Consider the following 22,234-nt stretch of genomic DNA (forward strand, 5'->3'; position numbering starts at 1 on the left):
GTAAACAAATTCTAATAAAATGTAAATACATCTGAGAGGGATTTAAAAATTAACTTGGCCTCAGTTTCTTTAAGTGGAAGATAAGGACTCAGGTGAGAGGATTGCTAAGACCTCTTTCTGGCTCAGACATTCTGCTCCTTGAAGTGTCAGGGTAGAGGGGTTTCTCGGCCCCCAGGGCACCCCAGGGCCCCGGCTGTGGAGGAGCAGGGCTGCGACACGGTGTGGAAAGGGGCACAGGAAGACAGGCAGGCATCAACAGGGGGAAACCTGCCAATTCACGGTTCTGTTAAGAGTTTCGTCTGCCAAGAAGTGCGTCCCATGCCGAGGGCCTGCCTGCACCTCCTGCACCTACAGGCCTGGCTGCCAGGTTTCCGGCTTCATCAGAGGCACGGCACCAACCAACCATGACTCCAGACCGGATCAGGGCCTCTCACCTTCAGCCCTCCTTCCTGCCACCACAGGGACCTCCTGCCTCCAGTCCCAAGACAGCTCCTTTCACACTCCCTCCCCCAAGGATTGTTAGTGGTTCTGGGGATGCCCTGCCCCAGGGCATTTGCATTTTAAAAGAGGCCTGCGGAGCTCCCTGGTGGCCTAGTGGTTAGGATTCTGGGCTTTGGGTCTTTCACTGCCATGTGGCCGGGTTCAATCCCTGGTCAGGGACCTGAGATCCTGCAAGCCACATGGCGCAGCCAAAATAAATAAATTTAAAAATAAAATAAAAATGAAAAATAAAATTTCCATAAAAATAAAAAATAAACAAATAAAAGAGGCCTGCTGGGAGAGGTTGGGGGGGCGGGGGTGGGGGGCGGTGGTGGTTGGACCAAAATGCTGAAGATGGGATTCCTGGAGCCGATGGGGGAAATGTTTCTGGATGTGGAATCCCCGCAGGGCTCCACAAATCACCTGTGTCCACCCCACCCCAAGTAAGGTGGGCTTCGTTTATTCTTTCCATCCTGAAATAGTTATCCGTGCCTACCTTGTGCCCGGCAGTGCATTAAGTGCTAGGGGTACAAGGATGAATTAGGTTAAGAATGATTCCCACCCTTAGCACATTTGCTGTCTAGCGGAGAGACGGTAAACCTCCTTCCTGCCCATCCTCCTCCTGCTGCTGCAGGGCAGCGGCCCCCAGGGGGTATGTGATCGCACCTGTTGGCAGCCCTTGACAACTGGACCCCCAGGTGCTCCTATCTGGCAGAAACCTGCTCCCACGCCCAGACGTGCCAGCTGCCAGGCCACGAGGGGATGCAGCAGCTCAGATGAAAGGAGGCAATCTCCCCTGTAGCTTCTGCTCTCTGCCCTTTCCTCAAGCCAAAGGCCTTCTAGTCTAGGAAGCAGCTTCCCTCCCAAGCTCTCCCATTTCTGGGCTTGGGAAACTGCAGGCAAGCCCCACTCTGCCTAGGTGTACAGAGTCTGATGGCCAGGAGCCACCCAGACGAGGGATGAAAGGCCTTTGACGTTGCTCCCTTCCCCTCTCCTCAAATGGTCATCTGGTTTTCTTCCTTCTTATCAGAATCCCAACCAGGTCCTCCCACTTCCGCAAAGCCTGAGTTCACCCCAAAGCTAAAGGACTCTGCTTCTCTGGGCCTCCATCCCCTGGTTTATGAAACAGACATCTCTGCCTGCCCACCTGGCAGAACCCCTGGGAGGTAAAAGGCAGTCGTGGGTAACACGGAGCTCTGTGGTCCAGGCACCGTTCTAGGAGCTATGTGTTCATTCATTCACTTAGTCTTCACAGCAAGACTCTGAGAAACATATTATCTCCATTTTACAGATGTGGAAACAGATGCACAGAGCAGATGCCCAAAGACACACAGCTAGCAAGGAGCAGAGCCAGAATTTGAATGTGTGTGTGTGCCTAACCAACTATACTCAGCTGCCCCCAGAGCACTTTATAAGTAAGGGAAAGCTGTACAAATTCAAGAACATTATTATTACCCAAATGCTCTTGCCCCCTCAGGCACACCTCAGGCACGACCTAGCCCTTTCTGATCAGACACCTGAAAGGACAAGGCTGAGCCGGTCCTGGGCTGCAGGTCCCAGAATTACTTAACCCAGCTCTGGGACTCCAGCTCCCCAACAAATCCCTCAGACCCTGGTGCCCCCTCCCTGAACCCACCAGCCACCTCTGGCCCAGGGATCCGGGAGCTGGTGTCAAGAAGAGGGCTCTGGAGGTGGGAGGCAGCAAGGAGGAAAGAGGCAGGCCTGGCCGGAGCCTGGAGATAGATGGGCCCTGCTCCACGCTGGCCAGCATCAGGTGGGCCTGGGAGCTGAGGAGCGAAGCAGGGCAGTGATGTACAGCCCCGCCCGCCAGGGGGAAGCCAACCTGATGCCTAATGAGATCAGACACCCCTTCCCAGACCCCCTCATTCCTCCCCGTCCCCCTCCCACCTCACTGACCTCCCTGCTCACTTCCCAGCCCCGCCCTCCCTGAGATCTCCAGCTGCTCCCGCTGATTCTATAAACGGCTCTGGCAGGAGGTGGGCACCTTGGCTAATTGAATCAGCGCCCACGGGGCAGGAGGCGGGAGGCTGGTTAGCGTCTCGGCTGAAAGGTGGTGGCAGCCACAGCTTATGCGCAGCCATCAGGGAGGAGTCTGAGCGAGCAGAGAGGCCCAGGCAACCTGGCTCTTGGTTTATTCTGAAGCTCCAAGGTGGGAATTCACCAGGGGGCCCTGGCCACCCCCCCACCACCACCACAGCCTGGGAGCAAGCTTATGGGATGGACCAGGGGCCAAGACGCACACATATGGACACACACACACACCACACCACTGCTATGCTCTAGAAAAAAGAAAATATTATACAAGGGGAGGCAGAGAGGGAAAAAAAGAAACTTGAAGAATGATACAGCATGCTTGTGTGTATGAACACACAGTTATACCAATCTGTGTACACGCCTCTGTGCTGGGCACCAGTCACGATGCCATTCTTATCTGCCCTGATGTCACCTCTGCATAATAACTAGCAAATAAAAGCAGTCCCTAAGTGCTCTGGTCACGGCAGAGGATCTCGTGGTATCGACAGCTGCCAGGTAGCAGACCTGGAGCCAGGAGACCCTTTCTTGGTGGAGCTGTCTCTTGGTCTTACATCGCCCCCTCCCCTTCGAGACCAATCTGCTTCCTCCTGTATGAATTTGCCCCTTGACAACAGGCTGCCAGAGAAACAAACACTATAAGAAGGGCTTCATCTCTGTGTTTCTGTCTGCGGAGATTCATTGCTGAGGCTCACGCCTGCACGAATCCATTCCTGTATAGCCACTCCACGCGCAGGCTCCACGCAGGTGGGGGGCGGGGCTGGCCCAGGGCGGGAACTAAGGAATGATGCAAGTGTCCGAGGCGACGGTGCCACTGAGGATGGGCTGACCCAGCTCTCTGCAGGAAGACCCACCCGCCCTGTCACATCTTCTGAGAGGGACCCTGCGGGCTTGGTCAGCATTCTCAGGACTCTCATGGCCCCTCCCACTTCCCCAAACGCTCCCTTCCCCTGCCCCCACCAGCCCTCCCCACATTTCCCCAGGGCCCCAATCTACCACTTCCCCTTTCGAGCAAAGCTAGCTTCAGAAGGAAAAGCTCCGAATTCCTCGGATCCCAGCAGGGAGGAGAGAGGCCAGGAGAGGAGCAATTTTCAGCTTAGGGTCCCACACCTCTGGGAGGCAGGCTCCACAGTCCTCCAAGCGGGATTCTGAGGTTCTGAAGGGACAAGCCCTGAAATGCAGTTTCTTCCAATTATCCCGCATTCTTTTGGGCAGTAAATCCTGAAGTTCCCTCCTTCAGGACCAAGCCCCCACGCCTGGCAGCAGCTAAGCCCCCAGTGGCCTTTTCCACAGGCTAACACTGCCCCCTGCTGGGCTGTGCTGGGATGTCTGTCTCAAGTGCTCTGAAGGAAATTAGGGGGCATCCCTGCCTAAGAGCTCCCCAACTCCCACCTGGAGAGGGGAACTACTGAACCCCTTAGAGGCATTAGGCCTGCCTACCTCCAGTGTATTCTAAGGCTGGGATTGGGTGGTGGCAACCGGAATAGCCCTTTGGCACAGACAAGAGTCTGGACTCCTGGAAGGCTTCTCCCTCTGTCTCCAGCCTGCTCACCCATTGCCTCAAATTCCTTTAATAAGGAGCAAAGGCATGGTGTGACATAAAACTCGATCACAACCCACGTGGGAGGCTGGGCAGCCCATAGGTCTCTATCTTGCTTCCCTCCCTGGCTCCGGAGCCCCTTTCCAGCTGCTGCCGAGACTCCTCTAGCTGGATAGCATAAGGCCATCTTAGCCTCAGTCAGAAACTAAGCTCACCTTCTTCCCCAGAACTGAATCTCTCCCGAAACCCTATTTCTCTGTGTTCCACATCCAATGTGACTCTAAGATCTGCAGGCCCTATCTCTACAATGGCATTTGAATCCCCAGTCTTTCTGCATTTCCCCTCCCAATTTAGCTCACTCTGCCCCCAGACCATTTTCCAAGGGCTGTCGGGGTTATTGACCTAACACACAGCTCTTACGGGACGCCCTGCTCAAAAGCCTCGTCAATAAGATTGGCCATGTGTTGATAATTCTTGAAGCTAATTGATGGATTCATGGGGATTTATTACACTACTCCTGCTTTTGCGTATGTTTGAAATTTTCCATAATAAAAGTTTAAAAAAAAAGACTTGTCATTCCTCCTTCCCCTTTAATTAGGTACAAATTCCTCCACAACATGGTTAGGATCTGCCTTCCCAACTAGATTGTCCCGTGTCCCCTCCATTCTTAGTGTAGAACTCTTTCCTGAGTGTATACATACCTCCCTCTACACCTCCATTCACGTTCTTCTACCTGGGATGCTCTTTTCACATTCCTTCCCACCCTTGAAGGTCCACCTTAAATGCCACCTTCGATATGAAAACTTTCTTGGTCCCCCAACAAACAGCTATCATCTCCCTTGATCCCCAGGGCCTTGATTCACATCTTGTGGCACTAATGTCCACCTTTTGTGATAGACATGTGTGCCCTCATCTCAGCCCGCTCTGGACTGTAAGCATCGTGAGGCCAGGGCAGGCCTTACAAGCAGTGCCCCGTAATATTGGCTGAGTCAGCCGGTAGCAGAAACACACTGACATCCCTTTCCATGGAAGCGGGTTTTGATGAGAGGAGACAGCACAGAGCCTGCCTGTGGGGAAATGGGATACAAGGGCCAAGGGGGAAGTTCAGCACAGGAAGTGTTCTCAGTGCCTACATGGAGGAACCCCCTCAGTTTACAGACGAAGAGGGCAAGTCTCAGGAAGGCAAGGGATTGAGTGGGAGTAGTCCCATTTCCAACGCTGAAGAGGCTCAACTCTTGCCTATCTTCCAGTCCAGGTTTACTCAGACACACATACACACACACACACACACACACACACACACACAGATTCCCCGCTATTTTTCTGGTGTTGACCCTACCCTAGCAAAGGGTTAGAGATGCTTAAAGATCTTTCCCGGGGCGCCCTGACTTGCACAGACTTCTACCTCTGTGAATAGATGACGCTTGGGATGGAGCTTAGGCCCAGAGAGGACCTTGCTGCTGGGACAGGAGGTGTCAGTGGTGGCTGGTCAAAGCATTCACCCCCAGCAGGGCTGTGCCTGTCCCATGCCCGCCTCGTACACTCATGCCACACAGAAATATTTCAGAAATGTTTAATGCCACAGAGAAGTCCAAAACCTGCAGGAAGCTACAGCCATCCTCCAGGCTGCCCGGAGCCACGGCTGTCCCCGGAAGGGGACACCAGCAGGCAGGTGGCCTGCACAAGCCAAGGAACCAGGGCAACTTGCTGACATCCTTTTGTCCTCTGCCCTAAATCTGGAGGTTCCATTTAGGCCGGTGGGGGGGCGGGGGGAAGAGGAAGTGGAAAAGGGGTAGGAGAAGTGTGGGTCTCTTCAGGGCACTCTTCCTGCTTTGGGATGGTGACTCACCCAGCTGGCCCTGGGAGGGACAACTCCTCAGGCCAGACTAAGGCAGCCAAGCCTAGGGTTCTGGAAGGAGCTGAGGGAGGTTCCTGGGATGCGGTGGCCAGGAGGAGTCGCCAGCAGAAGCTAGAAGGGGAGGCCCACCTGCCCCCCGGCTCCTTCTCACCAGTCTCTAAGCCCGGCCCAGCATGCACAGGACCACTTCAGCGCTGGTGGTTGATGGAGTCCGCATCTCCTCCATCCTCCATCACTTTGGGCCTTTCTTAAGTACCATGACATTGTCATACTCTGTCCCCTGTGGCCAGCCAGAGGCAGCAAAGTCCTGTCCCGCTGGGTAGACATGCTGGAGGCCGCTGGGGTCCCTGTCAGCTGCGGCTTGCCTCCTCCAGGCCTCACCCCGGAGCTCCTGCGGGCTGTCATACAGGGACAGGGCGGCCACCCCCTCAGGCTCATCGTATATGTGGTCGTGTCGGGAGGGCGGGTGCTCCTCAATGCTGTCGTACAGAGGGTCGGCCGGGGCCTGGGGAGGGACGGCCAGGATGCCCCTCAAGGTCTTCCCCAGGTTCCGTGCCACCGCATCGAAGGGCACGGCGTACTCCCCCTCTGGGCCCCGCTGCTGCCGGGGGGCGGGAACCCGGACGGTGGGCGATAGTGGTGGGAGTGAGTCGTGGGGTCGGGAGTAGGGGCTCTCCGGCCGGGGCAGCACCGCAGGGACGGGGGCTGGCTGGGTTGGGGGCCCAGGAGGGGAGGCGTTCTTCTGGGCAGAGATGGCCTCTTCCAAGGCCAGGAAGATCTCATTGCCTTGCCGGGTTTCAAACTCAAAGTTGCCCTCCCCTGAGATGCAGCGCCGGCCTGCCTCAAAGGAAAAGGTTACCTGGGTGGAGAAGAAAGCCGATGACTGGCAGGCCGCTGGGCGGGGCTGCTTGCTGCTCCTGGACCCAGCTCCCAACCACAAACCTGTCACCTCCAACCTCTCCCCAAGCTGCTTCCCCTCCCTCCCTCCATGCGTTTGCTTACAGGCAAAGCCCTCTCTCATCTTTTCTCTTTCTTCCTCCCATCCATCCGAGTATGAAGCTTGATGTAGAGTTCATCCTCCACCACGCCAGCCACTCTCCACCCTCCCACCTCTCCCCACCTCTTCCTCTCCTTTCCTTCTCCCCCACCTCAACCACCATTTCTCCCTGCCGTGGTTTTCTCCCCCAGCCCCTGGGCCGCGCTGTTTCTCTTCTGCCGGCCTTCATCTCGTCGTTTCTTCCTCCTCTATTCCCTCTTCCTTTGAGGGCCCCTTCGCCCTCTCCCTGACACTCATCCTTCCTCTCACCTGCCCGCGGCAGCCCCCCCACCCCCACCCCGCTCACCTTGTCCCGCCCAAAGCGCCGCAGAAACCTGTAGGGCCATTCACACAGCTGCGTGCCCGACTCAGGGCCGCCCCACAGCTCCAGGGCACTCTCCCCGGCCCGGAGGGTGTAGGATCCCCAGAGCCGGCACCTCTCACTGGCTTCTGTGGGTCTCATGGTCACAGCAAACTCCTTGCGGGGGGCCCCTGGGGAGGAGAGGGGAGCGAAGGAGGCAGTTCATGGGAAGCAGCCAACCTGTCTCAACTCTGCCCTGCTCTACATAGCATGCCGGGTCTCCAGAAAAAGTATTATCCACGGCCCCATGACCCTGCAGCCTGCATCCTGAAGGCTGAGCTGCCCTGCACCAGGTCAGACTCCCTAAAATGCCGGGAACCTCCACCCCCTCCCTCAGGAGGCATCACGCCCTAGCCACACGCACCCCGACCCCGTACCCACATCCTTCCTGCCCCTCTCACCAGAGCCACAGCCTTGTCTCCTCCATCTCATCTCTCGCCCCAACCCAGGTGCCTCCCCAATCCCGACTGTTGCAGCTGCAGATGCAGCTGACTCTGCCCTCCCAGCTGTCAGCCTACCCAGCCCCTGCCCCTGCCATCAGGTGCGCTCCAAGGGGTGGAGCCTGGATGTGCCCTCCACCCCGTGTCCACCTGCTCTCCCGACGCGCCCACCCCAAGGGCTAGACAGATAGCAGGAGGGGCCTTGCCTGGTCAGCAAAAAGCTCCCTTGCCGCAGGACAGCTCAAATCCACAGAAAGAAAACCATTCTTTTCACAGACAATTGCTCGGGTGCCAACAAGGGAGAGTTCAAGAGCCCCACCTTCACCTGGACCCCTCAGCCGGGCCCTTTCCCACCAGCAGGGCCTGGACAAGAGGGAGTGGGCCAAGGGTGCAGGGCTGACATTTAAGGCAGGCCAGCCTCCCCGACCTTGGGCTGTGCCGGAAGCGATGTGGAGAGACTGATAAGGGGGCTGGCCGGGGGGCCGGGGGCAACCACAAGGCAGGAAGACTGAGCCGGCAGCCGGCCAGCCCTCACCTCCTCCCCACCACGCCCTGGAGAGAGCTCCCAGGGAGCAGAGGCAGGCCCCTCACCTGTGGTCGCACTGCTGTACAATTCATTCTCCTCCATGCGGGGCCGGCCGCCCTTCCCCACCAGCTCCTTCCTCTGGCCCTGGGGAGAAGGCCCAAGACTCACCACCATCGCCAATCCCAAGCCCCACCGCTGGCCACCCCAAGCTTTCTTTCAAAACACACTCAGCCTACTGCCCTGTCTTTATTCTGAACTGGGATCCCTCACCCCCACCAAGGAACCACCTCCAGCATCCTGACCTTGGCTCTCACGACACCTGCCCACGGCAAGCATCCAGTGCCCCATTGCCCTTTCTACAGCCCTGGGCGACTCACGGGGAAGGCCAGGAGGCAGATGGCCTGTATCCAGTCACCCCGCTCTGCAGTGGGGGCCGCCAGCAGGTACAGGCGCTCCATAGTCTCCAGGAAGAAGGTGCTGGTATCCCGGGGGCTGCTGACCTCCCCTCCGGCCTCAGCCACCCGCAGGCAGTCACTGAGGCGGATCACCCTCCGGGGCGCCTCTCCCCGGCGAGGCTTCTCCGGGCCCTCCTGGAGCTCCAGCCGGGCCAGGGCGCAGCCCGACCCTCCGTACAGCGCCGCCCCGAACCGGCGCCATTTCTGCCCCCAGATGCGTGGCAGGTGGGGAGATGGAGAGATGGTGACCAGCGGGGAGAGGAAGACCCGGGGGAGACAGAGGTGAAGATCGGGGGAGACCCAAGGAGGCAGAGAGCCTAACAGAGGCCTTAGGAGTTAGAAAGCAATGGAGATGCACCCCAAGCAACCCAATAAGAGGCCTACAATGACAGCAGAGAGGAAGCCAAAGGCAAAAAAGGCACGGGAGTGAGCCCCGTGGAGGCGACTGCAGGGAGGCTGGGCAGGCCCAACCCAGGGGATCCAAGTCAAGAGGCAGAAAACCTGTGAGTCCCGGAGCCCAGAGGGGTGAGGAGCGCAGCCCAAGGGCCCAGACTGGGGAGCATGCTTCTCATTCTGTGTGAGGCCCCATAGAAGGTCCTGTCCCCCGGAACCTCAGCTGACCCTCCTGAACCTTCCCGCCTCAGCCTCTGACAAGTTAGGCCATGAGAGAGACAGAGAGAGGAACCCCGGGGTGTGTCCGCTGAGGGAAGGAAGACGTCCTCATTCAAGGAGGCCAAAGAAGGAAAAGGAGTTTGGACACAATGGGGCCCTGGCTCCCAGAGACCCCAGTTCAAGTTCAATAGCAGCCAAACGTACCCCACTGGGGCAGGAGAGGAGGAAGGAACCTCCACGGCAACCCTGAAATATCCCCTCCACTGTGCCTTCCATTCCCTCCCAAGGTGTCCCGGTGAGAAGACGTCACCACAGAACAAGAAAGGCAAGAAAAGCAGAGTCAGAGCCCTCTTTTTCCCCCTCCTCCCGGGGCAACGGCTGTCAGCAAAGAGCACAGTTTGGAGCCAGCTCGCAGAGGCAAGCAGCTGCTAAGGAAAGAGCCCTCCCAAGCTTGTACTCTGGGCCCAGTGTGGTAGATGGCAGTCTCCATTGTCCCATAAGTGTTTTGGAACATTCCGGGGCCTCCTCTCCTCCCCGGGGAAGTCTCTAGCAGCCCCCCAGCCCCAGCCCAGCTGTGCTCTTCCTACCTTCCCAAAAGTCTGCTGCTGCTGAAGGTACAGGAAGCCCTGCTTCACCGCCACGTCCTCCATCTTCCCACCATCCTGGGCCCCTGAGCTTCAGCTCTCTGCTTCCACTCCCGCCCTCTTTCTCTCCTCTCTGCCCTATGTTCCCCCTTCTCACAAGTTCATTTCCTCTCTGCCTAGAGTTCTGCACTATTCTCGTCTGCTCGATGACGACAGGCTGATAAGCCCTGTGGTTTCTTGCTCTGTGTGTATGTGTGTGTGTGTTTTCTTTTTGATGAGTGAGTTTCATGCTCAAGCCTCCTGCATTTTCAGTGAGTAAGAGAGAATTTCCAAAAAGCCAAACTCCAGCGCTTTGGTGAGCAGCAACTCAGGTACAGAGACCCAGAAATGAAATTCGACAGTAAAACCAGGAGCCAAAGGCCCCCCATGCTCAAGCTGGATGCTTAGCATGACGGAGCTAGGAGAGAACTTAGAAATCAATCAGCCCAAGTCTGTCATTTAAAAATGAGGTGACTGAGGCTCAGGAAGGTCTGAGGCATGGGTTCAAGGCCACCAAACCTGAACCCAGAGCTCTCAACTCAGTAGGAGCTGAGCCACACTCACACACACTGGACACATTAGCCTCACCACTTTCACACACTCCACGGCAACAGTTTCAGTCTGTGTCCTGTCCCCCACAATGACACACACACCACCTCCTTGAGCTTCTAGAAACATGAACACTCCCACACTGAAACATGCTATGTTCCCCGAGCACATCTCAACTGTTGGAGTTCACCTTCTTTCCAGCCTTTGAGAGCGTTATAAAGACACTGGAGTTCCATCTGGAGGTTATCTTTTTAAGTTACGGTAGCAATTCTTATACTAAAAAAAAAAAAAAAGCTTTAGAATTATCAAAAGTGCTTCATAGTTACCAAAGTTTCCGGACACACACTGTCTCCAGGCACCCTATCTAACCCTGAAAGAAGGAAGGGCAGGTATGAACACACCTGTTTGCAACTCTCCTGAGGTCACAGGGGCAGAGAAGGAAGTACCGGGGCACCTGATCTTTAATTCAACACTCTTTTTATTGCTGACCCCTAAGTGGAATCCAGACTCCATGCAAGAAGATACATTGCTTTGGGGAAATCTAAGCTCCCCAGAGAATATTTAACTTAGAGCCAGATGGTTTAGAGAAGCAATCTGAAGGAGGCACCGTGCAGAAATGTTGGGGGAACCAGAGTATTAGACCAGCACTCTTGGGGTAACCCCATAATGGGTGCTTACGTAACTGAGCCATTTCCTCTACCACAGGGGTTCGGTTGCCTTAGGAAGGAGAGCAGAACAGTACACCGCTCACACCTTCTGCTGTACCTGCCATGTGCTTTACCAAAACAGCTCTAAAAGGTGAATGTTATGAGCTCTGGGAGGAGAGGACTGAGTCACGTAAAGCTCACAGCACTCAGCCCAGCTGCCTGGATTTGAACAGGTGAATCCAGAGACCAAGGGGGAACCAAGGATGTCGGTGTGGGAAAAGCTCCTTGGGAAGTGGTTAGGAGTACGGAAATGGGTGGCCTATTCCATTTCTCTAGTCCCTCAGGGGAGGCAACATTACCTGGGGGCTGCATGGTCTGTGGTCGACTCAGCATCTCCTTATGGAGTGAGAAAAGAAGGGCTTTTCTTTTTTTTTTTCTTAGGGCCATCCTGGGGGCTGCCAGAGCAGTGCCTTTCAAACTTTAATGTGCAAATCTTGCTAAAAGTGCAGATTCTGATGCAGTAGGTGTGGAGTGAGACCTGAGATGCTGCCGCTGCTGGTGGGTGGACCAGACCGGAGCAAGACAACAGAGGATGTCCCCCCCACCACTCTGATCACCTTCCCCCAAGGTCGATTGGACACATTCCACTCAGAACCACAGGGGGGCACCCGAGCTTGCCAGATTACTTGGAAACTATTTAAACCTGGAGGCCTGAGCCCCAGGAATTTCAGACACCCCGAATGCCATCCCTTGCCCATGGGAGTTAGAAAAGTTCTCTTCCTGTGGCTGTTGCCTGCAGCAGGAGTGAACTCAGAGCAACACCCACTTTTCCTAGCAGGACTTGCGGGAACCCCACAGAGGAAGTACTAACCCCAGTAACCTTCTGTCTGGCCACAGGCAAACCCTGTGAGCAGGGACCCAGAAGAGATAGCTCCAAGACACAGCAGAGGGGCAGAGAACCAGAGGCCCTTAGGTTACCCAGGCACCAATGATAGGGAGAGAAAGCAGCAAAAAGGAAAGGGTCCCAGTGGTTTATATTGAGGCCCGGGTGGGGGTGGGGTGCCCCTTGGCTCCCCATGGCTCTTACTGGAAAGAAAGGGACATCCCCCCCACCTCATTTGTGCCTCAATATTCACCACCAGGATCCTTTCCTTTACAAAGGTTTCTCTCAGCAGGAGTTAGGAACAATGCAGATCAAGAGATCACAGCTACAGGAACTTGGCAACTTTTTGTTACTATCCTCACCAGTGATTAGCAACTAAATCTTTAATACAAAAGGGCTTCTGGGCTTGTCTTTGGGGGCAAGAAAGGAAGGAGCAGAAGAGACTGATTCCTTGGACAGGTCTGGAGATTAGGCAACCCCCCGAGGATGAATGCGGGCGGGGTGCAGCTACCCAAGGGGCAGCTCTGGACACACAACAGGAAAGAAGGTATAGAATGGGCAAGGAGCTGGTGGGGTCCTGAGAAGGATGGAAGACTGAGCACAGAAAAAATGTGAGCGGGGTTCATGAAAGATTCCATCCCTGCCTCCTCCGACCCCAGTGGTTCCTGACCGTGGGAAGGAAGGACCAGTCTCTTGAGTTTCATTCCCAGTCCTCACCCTTTCTCCACTAAGTATATCATTATTTACATAATAATAATGTTATTTAACATTGGCATAACACTTCAAACTCTTTATGTTCTCATAAGACCCCAAATGCACCCTCGAATGAGACTGAGATAGGAAGAATTTTTATGTATTTATTTATTTTTTTATTTATGGCTCTGTTGGGTCTTCGTTTCTGTGCAAGGGCTTTCTCTAGTTGCGGCAAGTGGGGGCCACTCTTCATCGCGGTGCGCGGGCCTCTCACTATCGCGGCCTCTCTTGTTGCGGAGCACAGGCTCCAGACGCGCAGGCTCAGTAATTGTGGCTCACGGGCCTAGTTGCTCCGCGGCATGTGGGATCTTCCCAGACCAGGGCTCGAACCCGTGTCCCCTGCACTGGCAGGCAGATTCTCAACCACTGCGCCACCAGGGAAGCCCAGGAAGAATTTAATTAACTCAAAAGTTTTGTTTTTGTTTTTTGGTTTTGTTTTTTTTTAGCATCTACTCTGTGCAGAGGTAGGAGGGACAGAGCATAAACAAGACATATATGGAATCCCTGTTTTCATCGTGGTTCTTTTCTAGTTGAACACTCAGACAATGAAAAGAATAAATATGTAACTAAATAGTTTTGTACAGACAGTGATCAATGCTGTAAGTATGACAGTGAAGGGGTCAGGGACAACTTTCAATAGAGCCGGTGAGAAAAGCTTCTCTGAGGAGATAACAACTGAACCAAGACATCAGTGATAAGAGGGAACCAGCCACTTAAAGATCTGAGGGAAAAACATTCCAGGCAGAAGTTCCTTCAAGGGCAAAGGCCCTGAGGCAGGAACAGCTGGATGTGAGGGAGTGCAGGAAGGGCAGAATGACCAGAGCATTGTGAGCCAGAGGGGACATGGAGAGATGGTCCCATCACATGGCCTCTTGGGCTATAGCAAAGATTTGGAATGTACTCTAAATGTAATGGGAGGCCACTTGAGGATTTTTAAGCAGGGATGTGAATGATCTGATTTATGATTTTAAAAGGATGTTCTGCAGCTATAGGGAAAATGGATTATCATGGGGCAAGACAGGAAGCAGGGAAAGCAAGGACTCTATTATCAGAGCCCAGGATAAATGTGATGGTGGCCTGGATCAGGGTGCTAGCAGTGGTGATGAAGAAGAGTGGCCAGATTTGGGTATGTACCGGATATAGATTCAACAGGACTTGCAAGTGGATTGGATATGGGGGGACTCTTGAAACACTGAGTAATCAAGGCAACTCCTGGGTTTTTAGTTTGAGCAACTGGGTGAATGACGGTATCATTTACTGAGAAAGGGAAGATAGAGGGAGAGAAACAGGTGTGGGGGAGGGTTTTGGTGGGGGGTGAATTTGGGCCTGGCCCACAGGGAGCTGTTATTTCTACCCAATCAGGCAAGTAGGGAATTCGAAGACTGCCACTGCAATCGTCACTCCAAGAAGATACCAAGGAAGCACCTGACCCACCACCCCTGCTCTCTACCCTCAGGGAGCTAAGGATTGGACATTGGAAAGTTGTTGAAAAACAAAAACAGAAAAATCCCACATCTCAGGGGCTAGGCCTGCCAAAAGCAACAGTCAAAAGCTCTGCCTCCAAAGTCTTCTCTGAGTGAATCTAATTGGCGGAGCCGAACTTGCATACAGAACCCTAGCTACAAGGAGGTCTGGGTAATGTAGTTTTTAGGTGTCCTACCTCTGCAAATCAGGAAGACACACTTGGAGGAGGACGAAGCTTGAAATGAATGCTGAGTACCAGTCCTCTCGATCCACAACAGAAAGTGTGTGTCATTCACTACTATAATCATTTCCATCGCACGTGGTGGCCCCTAGTCAATACAAACTTCAGACAACCAATACTCTCAGAATCCAGCTAAAATCTAATCTGGGGGCCATGATTGGAAGCCAGAGTGGAATCCAATTGAAAACGGGATCCGGCATTATCTAACATGGATCATTCCTAGTGGGAAAGGCTGGAATTGGCCTCAGCAGACAGAGCCTTACCTGACCTGACCCAGAGGGATGTCTTTCCCACTCAGACTGAGTCAAGGGTCCTAAAACTCCTTTATCACTCCCCACCACCACCTCCCCCAGCTTCTGACCCCTCTCAGGAGGCAGCCTAGACTGCTGGTTAAGATAACCTATTGGGGAAGATCGGAACCGTGCCTTCTGCAGGTTTCCAACATCACCACTCTTTGGCGGCTACTTCCATGAATGTTTATCGTGGAGAAAAGGATAGAAATGGAAACAAGGAGATTTGGGTTGCTGGTAAAACCCAGGATCAGAGAGCAATGGCCCCTGTCCACTGGAGCAGAAAGACACGAACAAATTCGGCCACCGTCGGCAGTCTAAAGTAAAGAATAATGCCGGCGTCCCAAGCGGGGGTTTGGGGCGGTGGGCGCACCGGAAGACCCCCCTGGGGGTGTGGTGTTACAGCAGTGGCGCGGCCGCAGAGCGGTGGGGAGCGTCCGGGGGCACGTCGTGAGGACACTCGGGAAGAGAGGAATCCGCCAGGTGCAGGGGTCTGGGCGGGGACAGGTCCCGGCCCCTCGAGGAGCCCTCGCGAAGCCGATGAGCTAAGGCAGCGCCAACTCCCGCTGCCGCTCTCGCCCGCCCGCCGGAGCGAGCACGGCCCCTTTAAAAACCATGTAAACAAAGCTTTGTTCCCCCGGCCCCCGCCCCTCTCGCCCCTCGGTCCGCTCCTTCCTCCACCCGCCCCCGGCGTCTCCGGGCCGCTGACGTTGCCGCGCTTTTACGCCGTCCCAACGGCGCTGCGCATTCTCCAACCGCGGCCCCGGCCGCCCGGGCCTACGCAGCCGGGCGGTGCTACGCCGCGAGCGCAGCGCGACGAGCCCCGAGCGCGCAGGCGCAGCGGCGACGGCGGCGGCGGCGGCGGCCCGGCCGAGGTGCGCGCTGGGGGGGAGGGGGGCCGGAGAGGAGCATGAATGGAGCAAAATGGCGGATCATGTGCAGGTGAGAGGAGCCGCGGGGGAGGGGGCGGCCGCGGAGAGTGGGGAGTGGGGTCGCACGCAGCCCAAGGGGCTCGGGCCGGCTCGGGGCTCACCGGGCCCGCGCCGCCGCCACTCGGGGCTCCGGAGCCGCCGCCCGTCCCGGAGCTCTGGGGCCTTTCCCGCCTCCTGGGCCGGGGGCCTCCTCCATCCCCTCCCACCCCGTCCCACGCCTCTCGCGCTGGGCTGGAGGTTCAGGGATCGGCGCCCCAGCTGGCACAGCCTACATCGCTTATCAGTGACTGTCCTCCCACTGGAGGGAGGCCTCTCGCAAGTCCTCAGTGCCCCCCAAGACGGGGAAGGGAGGGAGACCCCTTGCCGACTCTGTCCTGAGGGGAACTTCCCCATCACACCCGCCAGCCCTAAACAGATAACAAAAAGAATACCTCGCACTGACAAACCTCGCTCTACCGAGTCTTTCCCGCCGCCTTCCTCTTCACGCCCCCGAGTACAAGAGGCCCCCCCCTCCGGCCTCCTCCCTCCTCCCACGGATGCGTCCTACACTCCCCGACTCCTGATCGCACAGCCTGCAGGGCCGAGCTCCCCCGTCCTCCAAAATGGGTGCTCAGGCCTGGGCCCGCCCTCCCTCCGGTGCCCCTATCCCCAGTGAAGGAGTTGAGTGCCCACACCTCCTCTGAAACACGGGGTGGAGGGGGTGTGTCTGAAACGAGAGATGCAACGTTGGGTGCAGACGTTGCTCTGGAGGGTCCTGATCGGGCTCCAGGGCTGCCCCAGGCATGCTTTGGGCCCAGGCCACTTTTCTTCAGAGACACACGGCACAGGCCCTAGGAAGGGACAACTCATACCGAACCTAATAGTAGCTGCAGGACTCAGGGTTATTTCTTGCAAACTCGGTAAAGTTTTTCCTTTCTGTGCATCAGATCTGATATTTTTATGGCAGTTATTGTTACAAATCTGCTGTCAGAAACCTTCGGATTTTCTAGCAGAGGGTTTGTGTTGTGGGAAGTAGAAAGAAAAGAGGATAACAAGTGTCGCCTTATTTTGCATACTGTATAGTTATCATTCCTCGAGTAAAGAGGATGATCTTATTCCTCACATTATGTCTACAAGGCGGTGGATGGTGTGACTTCTACCAATTTCTTTGGGAGAGGAGGGACTAAATAAATTCTCAGGCCAGGGATCAGTAGAGTAAATCTTAGAGGTACAAGTTATCGGGGCAGAATTATATCAAAAATTGTAACCACAAATGGAAGACCACAGGATTTGTGTTTCAAAGCCAGTATCATGGCCTAATTGAGAAGTAGCAGTAAAACTTGGTACACGGTGATAGTAATAATAATAGTGAGCACCTTGAGTTTTATAGCAGCCATTTCTAAGCGTGAAGGATTTTTTATGTGTTGTTTTTTTTTTTTAATTCTTCCATTCTAAAAGAGTAGATAGGCAAGAACTACTTCTGTCATTTTGCAGAAACAAACCAAAGCACAGAACTGATACGAGATTTGCTTAGGGTAAGGCTAAAGTGGATCAAAGGCTTTTGACTTTGGGTCCCGTGCTCTTATCTATTGGGGGAAAAAAAAGTAGTGTCTGTGAGCATTCCAGAACATGGTTTGAATAGATAGCCTTTCTGAATGATGCTTTGGAAGGCAGAGGAAGTCCGTGTACTTTTATGAATATACATCTGTTTTATCTCTTGCAAAGAAGTTTCTCTTAATGTGATCTCTCCCACCTTTTGAACAGAAAGGTTGTCATTCCTCACCAGAGGAAAGTCAAGATGGGTCAAAGCAGTCTTAGTAGCAATTATGTCTCAAAGGAGGGTCTGCCTTATTTTTAGTAAGGAGATTTTTTTCCCCCACCCACCCCAAAATAAAAATCTACCAAAGTAAGAATTTATTAATTTTTCAAAACAAAGAGGACTATGCCAGTCCATTGTTTTATTTGACTTTGGAGAGTTGTAGTATGTTACTCTCTAAATTAGTGGTCTTTATAACAACAGGGTAAGTTTGCAAGAGTTTTTTCTCTTTAAATAGAATGGGGCATATTGCTTTTATTTGTTAGACCACTAGATTACTTTTAGTATTGGATACTCGGAAAGTTTAATGTGGTACTTTATTGTAGCACAAAACCTTCCCAAGAAAAAGATAGATTCTCCCCTGTGTGGAAAGAGTAAATAAATGAAAAGATTAAAGACAAATCTGAAGTGCGTTGAGGGGGAATATTTTTCTGAAAACACTATTGGAACATGAAGTTTAAAAAGGAGCCTATCGGGCTTCCTTGGTGGCGCAGTGGTTGAGAATCTGCCTGCCAATGCAGGGGACACGGGTTCAAGCCCTGGTCCGGGAAGATCCCACATGCCACGGAGCAACTGGGCCCGTGAGCCACCACTACTGAGCCTGTGTGTCTGGAGCCTGTGCTCCGCAACAAGAGAGGCCGCGATAGTGAGAGGCCTGCGCACCGCGATGAAGAGTGGCTCCCGCTCTCCGCAACTAGAGAAAGCCCTCGCACAGAAACGAAGACCCAACACAGCCAAAAATAAATAAATAAATAAATAAATAAATTTATTAAAAAAAAAAAAAAAGGAGCCTATCACAGGTTCAAGACTGATTATTTGAAAGTTTCATGTGTAATACTAAATAGTTGACTCATTATGTACCTAGTGCTTGTCTGAACCACCAGGGTGAGCAGTTTTTTTTGTTTTGTTTTCTTTCTATTGACACTAAGCAAGTGTCATATGATTCTCAGGCTGGAGTCCTGAGCACCTCTTCTGATAAGTGTTTAATGGAAGTCACAAAGTGGTAGTAATGGGAAAATTGTAATATTTGTGTCTTTTAGCTCTGTTGGTGTCATAATCAAGCCTCTTAAGAAGAGAGGCTTGTAAGAAAGAATCTCCTTGTTGTGATGAGTTTCTTATTCTTGGTCTTAGATGACTCTAACACCCACCATAGAGGCAGTGATTAACTGTAAAAAAAAAAAAAAAAAACAAACTCATTTGTGTTTATCTTCATAAAATTAACACTCCTCCTTCCTTTTTTTTTTTTTAAATATCTAAAGTTAGATAAGATAATGAGGATTCAGTATTTCCACTTGCTGACTACTTACTGTAAGGAAATGAAGATGGCTTAGTGTACAGTGGTAATGAAAAAATTAAGAAGGATCAGATGTTAGCTTTAATAGTGCTAGCTACATTCAGGCTCTTGAGAGGAAAAGGAAAGCGCATATAATAATTGTATATTAAGTATATTTAACATATAATTATATGTAAATATATTAAATGAAGGATAATTCTGGAGTTTTGTTGGATTTATTATGTTGTTATGCTGGGCCTTACCCACAATCTTACAGTATTATTTACTGGGCTCTATATTATGACTGTGTAGTAACAGAAAATACGATTTTCAGATAGTCATATTTGTTTAAATATTGACCACCAGTGTAACTCTAGGGAGTCAAGAAGAATCATTGAAACTGGCAGGTTAAAATTTAACAGAGTGCAAAAGTTTAGCCTGATTAGAGCAAAAGATAGTTGTCTTTTTAGCTTTTAAAAATATGCAAGGAAACATGAGAGGATCTACCCGTGGTTCATTTTGAGAAGAGAATTCTGTACAACTTTCGAGAATTTTTAATGGGAAAAAAAGAAAAGACAGTTACTTTTCTAACTTTCTTTCAGTTAAGCTAATACCATAATGTTTAATGTGTGCAAGGCCCTTTGCTGTGCTGGGCACTGCAAAGGATTCCAGGCTGAGAAAGATACTGGAGCCAGACTGCTGAAGTGTCAAATTCTAATGCTGTGTTGGGCTGGCTTCAGAAGTCAAATGGACACAAGAACTTAATACATTGATTTCAAAGCATGCTACGTTTGTGTTGGATGATATGAAATAGCTATGTCCCCTCACTCACCCCAGCTACCTCTTCTGTGGATTTGTACAAATAATATGTCTGTATTTTAAAAGAAGATATTTATATGTACTTGATAATTCTGATTTAGTGTTACTTCCTCTCGTGAGAAAAACCTTCAGAAAAATTAAGGGTTGTATATATGCATGTAGTATCATTCAAACACTTATGCAATAAAACAAAATATATTACTGTAATGGAATCTCTAATTTAGATGGAGGTAGGAGAAAGGAGCATTAAGAAGATCCCTGGTCTGTATCTTACAGATGAATTAACTTCCATTTGATCCAGAAATTGATATTCATAACCACCAGCTGTATTTTCTTTTTTCTTGGTTGGGTTTCGAAACCAATATTGTACCACAGCCCTTCGAGAAGGGAAAGTTGCCAGTTTAAACCGATAAGCTGATGTCTCTGTAGGTACAACTACCGAGGCCACTTTGCTCACTAATTTAGTATACGTGAGGAAGATAGTATTTAGATGTTGCATCTTTTTTTTTTTTTTTTTAACACCAAACATATATTATCTCACAGGTATTCTGAGTCAGGAATTCGGGAGTGGCTTAACTAGATGGTTCTAGTTCAGGGTCTTTCATTTGCCCTCAAGCTGTGAGCCAGGCCTGCAGTCCTTCTCCAGGCTTGACTGAGGATGGAGAACCTGTTTCCAAGCTCACCCACATGCTCACTGGCAGGCACCATCAGTTAGTTACTTGCAGGCAGATGGGCTAGGGGCCACAGTGCCTCACTGGCTGTTGTCTGGAGGTTTCAGCTCTTCACCACATGGACCCTTCCTAGGACATAATTTTTAAGGGCTTCTTTTTTACATTATGTAATGATGTCTGCTATGTATAAGTGACCCATCTTTGTTACTGTTTTTTTTTTTAACCTCTTATTGAAATATACCTTCGGACAGGTGCAAAAATCATAACTGTTCAGCTTGATGAATTTTCACAAAGTGAACACTCTTGGGAATTCCTGGTGGTCCAGTGGTTAAGACTCCACACTTTTCCTGCCTAGGGACCAGGTTCGATCCCTGGTCAGGGAACTAAGGAACACAAACCGCACAGCGCTGCCAAAAAACAAAAAAACAAAAGCCCAAAGTGAACTCTCTTCTAACCAGCACCCAAATCCACAATATTTTCAGCGCCTCAGAAGTCCCTCTGGTGCCCCCCCCCCTCAACAACTACCCATAGATCCTTCTGCCTGAGGGTAACTGTTGTACTATCCTGTCATTTGATTTTTAAGTATGCTTTTAGGAGTCCAGCTGAGGAAGGCCTGTCCATGAGAGCTTGAACTTCAGAGCCAGGGGAGAAGCTATATAGAGCAGTGGTCCTTCAGCTTTGGGGGGAGTTGGTTTGTTTTTTTATTTTTTTAGAATGTAATGGAAGCTGTGTGCTCTCTAAGGAGGGAAAGTATACCTACACAAAGATTTGCCTACAGTTTCAGGCCATTCATGAACTTTAGAACTCGAGTTTAAAGATACATTCCTTTTTAGATGAAATGCTTACCACATTTTATTGAGAAACCGATTTGCAAGTCTTTCTCTTTTGACCTGTGTGAAAGGCTAGTTCTCTGTCTCACTATGTATTCCTGGAGAGTTACATGCAGGCTGAATTTTTAAATATTGAATTCTTGAGGATGGTTAAAAACAATTAATGACTATTAAGCATCTGATGGCCTGTTCTTAGACACATGCAAGAAAGTACAAGATGTAATGCCCTATTTTCAGGGGCGTTGCATGTTAATTGGAGAGATAACGAGCCTGGGTTGAGTTGTGAATTTGTGGTGAGACATTGGTTTTTGTCAACATGTCTCTGAATGAAGGGACTGTTGCTCCCATCACCTTTTTCCTCCATTCCAGTGCATCTGAGTTCACGCCCCACACTTATAGTGACTCACTGTGACAGGGAATTCTCAGTGGAATGAGATTGGTACCCAGGAGTCATATCAAAATCTTGCGGAAAGGAGGGGAATTGTCAAAAATTGGGTCTTAAGTATAGCTGATATTTGCATCCCTGGCTCTTCACTCCTTCATACATGTTTATGTGCACGCACACGAAGACACAGATACACACATGCTCCTACCGTCATAAATGGGAAGGATGTGTTTGAGAGAAGGCAGCATTGGAAACTTCATGCTAGCATTTATTGGACTTTTAGCTGCTTGCCATTTTACATGATGTCATTTAATGCTCACAGCCAGTCTATAAGGTAGGTATCATAGAGATATGGTAATGGAATGTTCCTTGAAATAGGTTGATGAAAGGACCTAGTGTCTCCAGAAGACTGGAGAACTGCTGGAAGATTTAGGTGACAGTTGTGGTGGTGGTTATTGTACAACTTACTGGTGGGGGACCTTCGTTGGGGGTACATGAAAGGGTGACAGTAACATTTATGGAACATGTGTTATGTGCCGGCACCATGCTAAGCCCCTTTGTTTTATTTTTTTTTATAATGATAATTTTTTTAAAAAGCATTTTTTTAAATATTTTATTTATTTATTTATTTATTTATTTATTTATGGCTGTGTTGGGTCTTCGTTTCTGTGTGAGGGCTTTCTCCAGTTGCGGCAAGTGGGGGCCATTCTTCATCGCGG

General features: G+C 51.5%; 2 protein-coding genes across 4 annotated transcripts in view; one reads left to right on the forward strand and one right to left on the reverse strand.

Annotated features, from left to right (window-relative positions):
* Nucleotides 1–5,676: 5,676 nt before the first annotated feature.
* DOK2 (docking protein 2) lies at nucleotides 5,677–10,021 on the reverse strand. Of its 2 annotated transcripts, XM_068552950.1 has the most exons (5): nucleotides 9,948–10,010; nucleotides 8,671–8,952; nucleotides 8,359–8,437; nucleotides 7,274–7,458; nucleotides 5,677–6,789 (listed from the first exon to the last, which is right to left on the reverse strand). In XM_068552950.1, the coding sequence occupies exons 1-5, from the start codon at nucleotides 10,008–10,010 to the stop codon at nucleotides 6,163–6,165; spliced, it is 1,236 nt and encodes a 411-aa protein (XP_068409051.1). In that variant the 3' UTR covers nucleotides 5,677–6,162. The 2 variants fall into 2 exon arrangements, with proteins under 2 accessions (XP_068409051.1, XP_068409052.1); XM_068552951.1 differs by lacking the exon at nucleotides 8,671–8,952 and having other exon boundaries at nucleotides 9,948–10,021.
* A 5,641-nt stretch (nucleotides 10,022–15,662) lies between these two features.
* The window catches only part of XPO7 (exportin 7), an 87,910-nt gene continuing 81,338 nt past the window's right edge, over nucleotides 15,663–22,234 (forward strand). For both annotated transcript variants that reach the window (XM_068551988.1, XM_068551989.1), the window contains exon 1: nucleotides 15,663–15,752. In XM_068551988.1, the coding sequence (XP_068408089.1) occupies nucleotides 15,735–15,752 (18 nt within the window). In that variant the 5' untranslated portion in view covers nucleotides 15,663–15,734. The remainder of the gene's footprint in view (nucleotides 15,753–22,234) is intronic.

The sequence above is a fragment of the Eschrichtius robustus genome, chromosome 10 (genome assembly GCF_028021215.1).
Source record: "Eschrichtius robustus isolate mEscRob2 chromosome 10, mEscRob2.pri, whole genome shotgun sequence".
Classification (NCBI taxonomy): domain Eukaryota; kingdom Metazoa; phylum Chordata; class Mammalia; order Artiodactyla; family Eschrichtiidae; genus Eschrichtius; species Eschrichtius robustus.